At 41.1% G+C, this 10573-nt stretch overlaps 1 protein-coding gene across 5 annotated transcripts in view; it reads left to right on the forward strand.

Annotated features, from left to right (window-relative positions):
* The window catches only part of ZFAND4 (zinc finger AN1-type containing 4), an 87785-nt gene extending 78012 nt beyond the window's left edge, over positions 1-9773 (forward strand). For all 5 annotated transcript variants that reach the window (XM_073685680.1, XM_073685682.1, XM_073685683.1 and 2 more), the window contains 2 exons: positions 6593-6710; positions 8942-9773. In XM_073685680.1, the coding sequence (XP_073541781.1) occupies positions 6593-6710; positions 8942-9077 (254 nt within the window). In that variant the 3' untranslated portion in view covers positions 9078-9773. The remainder of the gene's footprint in view (positions 1-6592; positions 6711-8941) is intronic.
* The last annotated feature ends 800 nt before the right edge of the window (positions 9774-10573 follow it).

Below are 10573 nucleotides of genomic sequence, written 5' to 3' on the forward strand. Positions count from 1 at the left end.
CGGTAAGTAACTAGGATCTTTTTAATCCAACTGGATTCCCAAGAAGATGTCTTTTCTTCCGGAAGAAAAAAAGGGGAAAATAAAGAGACTGGCTTTGGAGCTGATTAACAACCCAGAGACTACCCTAAGAAGGGCTATGTCCATCCTAGGATCCCTGACTGCATGCATCTCTGCAGTGACTTGGGCGAGATTCCACTTCAGATCTCTCCAATGGGATGTCTTGAGATTAGAGGGAAAAGCAGGAGGAAATTTAAACACAAAGATGGTGATATCAAAGGGTTCTCAACTATCTTTAACATGGTGGACAAAAGAGCCAAAAATCTATAAAGGGGTTCCATGGGGAAAAAAATAAATAAATCCTGTGATACTACAAACGCAAGTCCCTGGGGGTGGGGTTCCCACGCAGACGGAAGCATTCTACAAGGGAGATGGCCACAAGATCTGATAGATGCATCTTCCAACAGGATGGAATTGGCCTTACGGTAGATTCTGCCGGTTGTCAAAGGTCGACACCTAAGAATACTCTCAGACAACAAAACAGCGGTAGCCTACATAAACAAGCAGGGGGGGAACAAGGTCAGGACGTCTTATGGCAGAGACACAGAAAATTAGGTGGTTAGCAGAAGGAAATCTAAGTTCCATCCCAGCAGGCTATTCAAAGGGGTCGGAAAACATAAAAGCAGATTTCCTGAGCAGTCAGAGTAGATCAGGATGAATGGTCCTTGAACTCCGAAATCTTCCAGAAAATAGATCTCTGAAGTTCCAAAGATGGACCTATTTGCGAACAAATTTAACAAGAAAGTTAAATTCTTCTCAATCCAAAAAACCTCCCCTTGGGGATAGACACCCTTCTCCATGAATGGCCAGAAGGTCTACTCTATGCTTTCCCCCCTCTACCACTGATTCCAGCAGTGCTCAGTAAAGTACGTACAGAGGGGGCCGAGAATCCTTTATAGCGCCCTTCTGGCCCAGAAGGTCTTAGTTCACCTGGCTATGTTGCCTAACAGTAGCAACTCCTGTGGGTACTTCCAGAAATTCCAAACCTCCTATCCTAGGGCCCCATAAATCACCCCGACATAAAGAAGTTTCATTTAACTGCTTGGTGCTTGAGCGGCAGCTATTGAAAGCTAAGGGGTGTTCGGAAAATGTAATATTCACCCTTATTAAATCCAGGAAGAAAACGACATTGAACATATATTACAGAATATGGAGAAAATTCCTGGATTTTTCAGGGATAAATCCTTTAAAAAACATGGGGTTCCATATGTCAGAATTTTGGAATTCTTACAAAAAGGGTGGGAAATGGAGCTAAAAAAGCACCCTCAAGGTTCACTCAGCGGCCTTGGGAGCCCTTTTTTGGGAAGGTCGCGGTTCACCCCTTTTTATAGTCACATTTTTTTAGAGCAGTCAGTCTCTCGGAGTCAGTTGTGGAACAGAGAGCAGCTCCTTGGGCCTTAAACCTGGTCCTTAAGGCTCTTACTAAGCCTCCCTTTGAGCCCATATCAGATTGTTCATTAAAAAATGTATCCCTTTAAAACGGCCCTTCTGGTGGCCCTTACATCAGCTAGATGGGTGGGGAAGATTCAGGCTCTGTCAATAAATCAGCCTTTTACTCGGTTCCTGTCAGTTATTCTTCCTCCAGACCTGGCCTTTCTTCAAAAAGTAGTGTCCACTTTCCATACATCACAGGATATAGTTTTGCCATCATTCTGCGAGAACCCTAAAAATGAAAGTGAAAGAGAGTTCCACACTTTAGATGTCTATTGCAATGTTTGGAGTCAACCAGGGAGATTTAGGAAATCTACCTCCTTGTTTGTTTTCTTCCAGGGTCCCAGGAAAGGCCAGGCAGCATTCAAAGGATCCATAGCAAGATGGGTCAGGACTGGGATTGCTATGGCATACACTCCAGGAGGGTTCTCCCCTCCTGTTTAAGATTAAAACACACTCCACGAGGGCTGACTCTACTTCCTGGGCGGAAAGGGCAAATGCTTCTCTGGAGCAGATTTGTAGGGCTGCCACGTGGTCTTCACCCTCCACTTTTTTCAAGCACTACAGAGTGGATCTGGGTGTTGGCGATCTGTTTTTCGGAAGGAAAGTCTTACAAGCTTTGGTCCCTCGGGGATTCCTTTGCAATCTTTCCTTGGGTGCTGTCGTAGAGAATGGGAAAAATGATTACTTACCGGTTATCTATTTTCCAGAACCCATGACAGCACCCTCACTTATTCCCGCCCTTCTCACCCACTTTATGGTGGAGGATGCACATGTGAATCACAGGGGGGGGCGGCGGGGTGTGTGTGTATATGTATAATATATATTTTTTATACCTTCTCGTCTGGGGTCGCCACATTTTGACCCGGCTCTGCACTAAATTCTTAATGTTGGAGATTCCATGTATGTACTGTCTAAACTAACCAAACAGGGTTCCTCTGATGCTCTGCAAACCACTGAGGCATGGCAGAGGGCTCTGCCTTTTAAACCTGTAAACCTGTAGGGTTTCCTGTCCTTAGGGCGGATCCCTCTCTCCTTTTTGGGTGCTGTCGTGTGTTCTGGAAAATCTGATTACCAGTAAGTAATCATCATTTTTTGTAACGTGTTAGCCGGTAGATAGAAAAATATTTACATTTGAGTCATCAGTGGTTGATACCATCTTTTCAGTTAGCCATTAAAAGGCAACAAAAGGCAAAAGAAAAAAACTTTGAACAAAAGTCCTAGGTGTCATTTAAAAAATTTTTTTAAATTTATTAATAATTATAAGCAAAAATAATGGATAACCGACACAGGACTAATGGAAAAACTTGCCTTCGTCAGGGAGGGCAGCAGTGCTAAAACGCGTGTAGGGGTGTGCTCAATCCACGGCTGATGTAAGTACTATTAGGTGTTATATTTAGGTGGCTATTTTGATTTCCCTTATAGCATGTGTCATATTTGACAAGATTAACTGAAGCTATAGATGTTTTTTTGCTGTTTGATTAGCATTACTGACCAAACTCTCTCTGGTGCCCTTCTACCGCTATGTTTTTAATTAGTCCTGTGTCTGTTATACATTATTTTTATATTTATTTAAACTTTTTTAAATGACCCATTGGACTTTTGTGCAAAGGTTTGTTTGTTTTTTTTTCTCTCTTGCCTTTTCAATTGTTCACTTCGTTACTCCACAGTACAATTTTTCTACTATAGATCCCTTACTTTTGGGTTAGAAATCAAAATAATCTTACACATAACACCCTTTTATTCTTTCCTTTTGTATTACATTAAAAGGTAACAAGTTGCAAGCTTTCGAGACTACTCAGGTCTCATCAGGCTAGTATAACGCAAAATCTGGAGTCCCATATTTATACACAAATAGGACACAGAAATAATGCAATAGATGAGAGGGCTCTGCTTTCCGTCACCTATTAATATGGGAGAGAAAAACAGTTCTGGCTATAAATATTTTAGCAGTTAATAGAGAAGGAGTGTGAAAGTTTCATTGTCCTGTGACTTGGTCCAGGGTTGTGATGACCCCACAGGTCTGATGAGCACATTCTTTAGTTGATTTAGAATGACATAAATCCATGCGACATATTCATTCCTGCTCTGAAGGTGTCAAAGGTCCCCATGAGTTTATATTCCGAGACTCTTCTTTCTCTCTGAGATTTGAAGTTACCTTTTTAATACCAGTAATTTTATGTCATTGATGCTGTAATCAGGGGAAAAAAATGCTTGGCTACAGGTAGATCTATTCTTTTCTTTTATTGTGTGGCGATGATTGATCCTTGTCCTAAGTTTTTGCCCTGGCTCCCCTAAATAAAGACCCCCAGCTGGACATTTGGTGTATATAATTAAGCACACCACATTAGATGTGATACAGTTGAAAGTACCTGGCATCTTGTAGTCCTGATGTGAATTGGGGATCTTTATCTTGTCTGTGGTCATTATAAACGGACAGGCTTTACATTTTTTTTCTGGTTGCAAGGAAAGGTACCTGTAGCTGGTGGAGATGACGGGAAGCTTCTGACAATGATGCTTCTTAGATTTGGGGGCTGCCTGAAACACAGAAGTGGGGGTTCTGGAAATATGGATTGTAGTAAGGGTTGTAGTTTCCGTGCAGCTCTCCTTAGCGCCTCCAGATTTGGATTGTAGATGAATACTAGAGGCACCCAGTTGCTTTCTTTGGTTTTGTAATGTAGGAAATGATTTCTTGACATTCTGGTGGCTCTTGTAATCTGGTCCTCAATTGTTCTTGGATGGTAGCCCTGATTCAAAATAGTCTTTCTGAGGCACACAGACACGGTGGTTGGAACCAAAGATCTCAAATTTAGACTCATCAGACCAAAGCACAGATTGCCACTGGTCTAATGTCCATTCCTTGTGTTCTTTAGCCCAAACAAGTCTCTTCTGCTTGTTGCCTGTCCTTAGCAGTGGTTTCCTAGCAGCTATTTTACTATGAAGGCCTGCTGCACAAAGTCTCCTCTTAACAGTTGTTGAAGAGATGTGTCTGCTGCTAGAACTCTGTGTGGCATTGACCTGGTCTCTAATCTGAGCTGCTGTTAACCTGCAATTTGTGAGGCTGGTGACTCGGATAAACTTATCCTCAGAAGCAGAGGTGACTCTTGGTCTTCCTTTCCTGGGGCGGTCCTCATGTGAGCCAGTTTCTTTGTAGCGCTTGATGATTTTTGCAACTGCACTTGGGGACACGTTCAAAGTTTGCCCAATTTTTCGGACTGACTGACCTTCATTTCTTAAAGTAATGATGGCCACTCATTTTTCTTTACTTAGCTGCTTTTTTCTTGCCATAATACAAATTCTAACAGTCTATTCAGTAGGACTATCAGCTGTGTATCCACCTGACTTCTGCACAACACAACTGATGGTCCCAACCCCATTTATAAGGCAAGAAATCCCACTTATTAAACCTGACAGGGCACACCTGTGAAGTGAAAACCATTTCCGGTGACTACCTCTTGAAGCTCATCAAGAGAATGCCAAGAGTGTGCAAAGCAGTCATCAAAGCAAAAGTTGGCTACTTTGAAGAACCTAGAATATAAGACATATTTTCAGTTGTTTCACACTTTTTTGTTAAGTATATAATTCCACATGTGTTAATTCATAGTTTTGATGCCTTCAGTGTGAATGTACTATTTTCATAGTCATGAAAATACAGAAAAATCTTTAAATGAGAAGGTGTGTCCAAACTTTTGGTCTGTACTGTAGCTGGGTGTAATCTTTACCAGTGGTTTAAGAACACTCTACCCATCCATAAACTAGCTCAGTAAGGGTGCCCACACATGAAATAATTGGTCTTCCTTGATTAGCAGATACCCTATTCTTGGACTCTCTGGTAACAGGTCATCGGCTCTTATGGATTCATCATGCAGACAAGATACCAACTTGTTTAGTTCCTTGTAATAGTCCTGTGTAGGGTCAGCCTCCCAGTTTTTTGTAGTAGCGTGTGTCCATCAGTTGTCTGTTTGCTTCCTTCATGTAGTCTGTTGTGTTCATCACTATTGCACCACCCTTGTCAGCAGGTTTAATGATTTTTTTCTTTGTTGGTTTTCAAAGATTGTATGGCCTTTCTCTCCGGGGTACTGATGATGCTTGTCTCCTGTTTGTGTCTATGATGGTGGATTTTATCAGATGTTTGAAGGAGTCTATATATATATATATATATATATATATGTATATGTATATGTATCCAAATGAGGGTTTCGTCCAGGTGGAGGTGTCCAATCTGACCTCTTCTTGGTTGTCAAGAACCCTTTTTGTGTCCTATTGTGTATAAATGGGTGACTCTTCAGATTTTGCATTATACTAGCCTGATGAAGAGACCTCCAGTAGTCTCGAAAGCTTACAACTTGTTAACCATCTCTTCAGTTAGCTATTCAAAGGTATCAACCACTGAGGACTCTCAAATCTAAATATTTTTCTAACAGAAATAAAAACTTATGAAAATGGACTGGACAAAAAATGATTATACCCCTAGAAAAGATTGAAAATAATTTGATCACAGGGATGAGTCAAAATAAAGTGTGTCCTGTAATTGGCATCATAGGTGTCTACAAACTTGTAATCAGCCAGCCTGCTTATTTAAAGGGTGAAAAGTAGTCCCTGTGCTGTTTGGTATCATGTTGTGTACCGCACTGAACAAGAACCAAAGAAAGCTAAGGAGAGAGTTGAGTTGTCTCAGGAACAGACAAATAGAAATGTGAATATAACCTTAGCAGAATGGTAATCCCACCAGCATTAACTTTTTGGCATTATAAACAATAGGGGCATCAAATGTAGACTTAACAGGGCCAGGCACATTCAATAGGTGGCCCTACCCACCTTCTCCCACATACAAATGCTTGCTCAATCCAGCCAAGCGTTCATGTGTTCCAAATGGGGAGAGTTGAATAAGGCCATGCCAAGCACTTCAATTAGCAGGTTATCTTCCTTGAGAAAAAAGGGTCTAAATTTAACCTGTCTAATTCTTTATTCTTTGATTTTCAACAGGTTTAGAAGAAGCAAATTTTAAAAACCAAAAATGAAAGACTGGCACCTTTACACAGAACACCTACAGATTTAGTTAACTCTTTTTTTTCTAATATTCTTCCCATTCTCTCCTGTACAGTTGAAGCCACACATCTTTTTCCTCCTGTTAAGTCTACTGTTCGGACTAAGAAGAAGGCAACAAAGCACTGCTTTCTCTGTGGGAAGAAAACAGGCCTGGTGACTAGCTATGAATGCAGGTAACTGCTTATGTGCCCACACTTGCATGCCTTGGCTGCTATCAATGAGGTTATTAATGACTGTCTAAGGAATGTCCTGCCACACTTGATGCACTTGGGCAAATCATCAAGATCCGCTGCTGCCAGCTACCTGTCCAGTTGCCGCCAACTAATGATGTTCCAGATGTTTGCCAACTGCTGAATGCTCAGTGCGCACTGTTAGAATTTTCTGGCACTGCGAGTCATAAATGATCAATCACAAGTATACGATTTGCATACTTCTGGCCTCATTCTGACTAGATGTGTCCAGCCTCGTCAATACAAAAGAATTCATCTGTATTGAGCAAGGTCGCTCAACTCTAGTCGGCACAAGACCGCATGTATGCAAATTGGCATACTTGCTGTCATACGGCTGCCCGCTCTTGGCACCAGTACCAAAGAATCCTTACTGGTCAGATATTTGTCCCAAGCCTGCTCACTCTGACTGCCCACTGCTGAATCTTGGCAGCATGCTGTGCTATCATGATCCCTCAGTATTGCTGTTGAGAGCAGGTGGTCACATACTGCTTTTATACGATTTGCACGCTGGCGGTCACGTGCCGACTAAATGCATTCAGCTTGGCTCAATAGAAGTGAATTGAAAGAACATGGACACATCTAGTCCCAAGTGTGGTCACGTACCTGCCCGATCACAACAGCCATAGCAAGGAATCCTGACAGTGTGCTCACCGAACATAGTGACGGCAGACTTTTTGTTTCAAGCCTGGACAATCCCTTTTAAGATATAGATTGACTTCTATACAGTACAATAGCATACAACTGAAGTTGTCATAAAAATTCTGATGCCCGTATATGCTGTCAGAGGGAAATTTGTCTGACAGCCCAGACAAGGCATAGAGCTCTTACTGTGGTCATATTTCCTCTAAGCCTTCATAGCTAGTGAGCAGGGCAGTTGGGGAACGGAGGACTGTTCATCCTAAGTTGAGTGATACTGAATCACCTCAATGTCTTTTCATCACCTTATTTAATAAGCTATTATGTAGCCATAAACAGGACTACATGGCCTCCATGTAAATAGTATTACACTGCATTCAGGTCTAATGCAGGGAAGATTGTCTGCATACCTGGTGGTCTAAGATATTGTAGCAGTTAATATCGGCATCCCTGATGGTCTGTGGCGTGAAAGGTATTAATGTCGGCATGCCCTGGTGTTTAATGGCAGCTGCTGGTCTAGGTCAATAAAAGGGTACATTTTAGTATATCCACTGTAAGTAACTATTTGTATACAGACAAGGTTATTTCTAGTCTTACTATCCCTGGTGGAGAGCTGTGGAAGGGTTAACGCTGCATATTCAGAGTTTAGTGATTTCTCCCCTCTCATTGATGGTTCTGCTTCCTGTGCAGTGGGGAGATGGAGAACTGTGCAGCTGCACCTGTAGGGCTGCACACTTCTCTCTGCGCAGAGTGATTCGGGGACATTCAGCCCCATCGTTAAAGCATCTGCGTGGCAATAGACTTTGAGGTTTCCAGACTCTCATTTAAAATTCTGTTTTAGTTTTATAAAGTATCAACTACACAATTCTACTGCAGCCCCTATTGAAAATGTAATGGCAATGTGTGCAATCGACAAATGTACATGTTCAAGAAATGTCTTGTTAACTTGAGGCAAGTTTATCAGTTTGTTTTGAATGTAAAACTGAAATGAGAGGTACGATATCAACTCCAAATTTATCTAACACATTCCAAAACTTTGAAAGCGGAATGTAATCTCCTGTGGAACGTGGAGAAGTGTTCAGTCTTCTGCAGCACCGCCACAGGTCAAATGAGGAATTACAGGATTGTGATGATACTTGATCGCTGCAACTTCTTTTCTATAGAAGTTAATGTAGAGAATCAAACATATGTATAATTGTGGCGTTTTTGATGCAGCTTTTTTTTTCTCTGCGGATTACATGCGTGATTTGTTCACAAAAAATTCAGCAAAACCAGTTTGTTGCACTTTTTGTAATGTCTTTTGAACTGTCTCATTGATATTTTTATAGGAGTGAAAAAAACACTGCAAAAATGTGGAAATAATTGACATGCTGCAGCTCTCCAATTCAGTCAGTAAAGTGTTCATGCGATTTCTCAAATCTTACAGCTTTTGGCGGTACTCTGAAATACAGCTTCTTTGCTGAAGAAAAAACTGCAAAAACACCAGGTGTAAACATAACCTAATGACGTATTCATATTTATTTATTTTTTTCTTTCAGGTGTGGGAACAGTTTTTGTGCCACTCACCGTTATGCAGAAACTCACAGCTGCACCTATGACTACAAAACAGCGGGTAGGAGGTATCTGCAGGAATCCAACCCGGTCGTCACTGCGCCAAAACTCCCCAAGATCTAATTGCTCCCACTGTATGCCATTGCACCAAGAAACAATTTTTTTTTTTTTGCTTTTTCTCCAAGGTAAACGTTTGCTAAGCATATCCAATTCCAGTTTATTTAATGTTGTGAAAAAAGAAAAACCTCACGTTTAACATCTTAATGATTCACGTTTTGTGTTAAATTTTAGATTGGCAAAATACTGTTTCACTAGACAAATCTTGCAGAAGATGCACTTTACTGAAAAATTATATTTACTGTATAATTGGGGGATATTCTGATGGAAGGAGTGTTTTGTATTCATCGGTTTTTGTCTGTTTTTATTCTTGTCTGTTTTTTTGTATAGTTTAAATTATTTTCTCAATATGCAAAGAAGGATGGGAACAAAAGCTGATCCCATCTGGGAACCTTTACCACACAAAAGCCTTGGTGTAGGTTTCCCGGCCGTGTCCTTACTGGATTTCATCCTCATCCTGTATGGAGCTGTATTACAGCCGTCTGAATGCAGCCTTAATTGGCTTCTATCTGTCAGTCTGAATTAGTATAAATATCTAATATCAGCCACACATTTCAGTTTGCAAGAAAGTGTTTCTTGTTACTATGTCTCCAAATTAGACGTTTTATTCTTTTTGTAATCGTTCATTTTTAAACTTCAGGGTTTTTTCCTTTTTTAAAAGGCAAATTGCTGTCAAAAAAATAAATAAATATTGTCTTTTAATGGGTTTGTCATTTGTATTCCTTGTGTGCACCGAGCTTAACAGAAAGGCCGCGTCACATATGTATTTGTTCAGCTGATGAGTATGTTACATGTGTGCTTTTTAGAAAACCAAATATGGCTAGTTGTGTCCACAGGTTTAGGTCAGGGTGCAGTACATTGAGCACACCCGCCGAATATATGGCAGTATGAGCCTGCGTTAGGTTGGAGTTGCACATGCAGTTTTTTCCCTATACTCTGACGGCACTATAGAGAAGGGATCTGCTCCCCTAGGAAACCTACAGAATAAAAACAAAACACTCCATACACCTCGTTGTGGTTTCCTTTCCTGTTACTAAGGGGCCTACAGTTGCAGTTACAGGTTTGTTTGTTTGTTTTTTTAATATACCCCTTCAAGAATTGGGTGTGAGAGGTCCGTGGGAGATGGGGCAAGCGGAGTTCCTCCGGGCCTCTTTTCTCCCAATCATAAATATTATAAAGAGGAAAAAACACAACCTACCAATGTCCCTTCAGCCTCTTCAAACAGATGTTATTTTGTCTGAATCTAGCTGTGAGGAAGAGTTTCAAAACAGCAGAAAATTTAGTGACTGTATCTTCTTCCTCAGAGGGTTATAGGTGGCCAGATTTCCAGTTAAACACATATCGGAAAATTACTTATACCAGTTAGATCTACCATGGGGATAGTATCTCCGAGAGCACTCTCTGGCCCATCCAGGACTCTGTTTAGTGGGTTGGCAGACATTGTGTATACCCAGTCCATAAAAGCGTCCTATACTTTATTAGAAAAGATTGGAGGAAGCCAG

This window comes from Phyllobates terribilis, unplaced genomic scaffold (genome assembly GCF_046119375.1).
Source record: "Phyllobates terribilis strain yellow unplaced genomic scaffold, ASM4611937v1 Scaffold_5__5_contigs__length_657084704, whole genome shotgun sequence".
In the NCBI taxonomy this organism is placed as follows: domain Eukaryota; kingdom Metazoa; phylum Chordata; class Amphibia; order Anura; family Dendrobatidae; genus Phyllobates; species Phyllobates terribilis.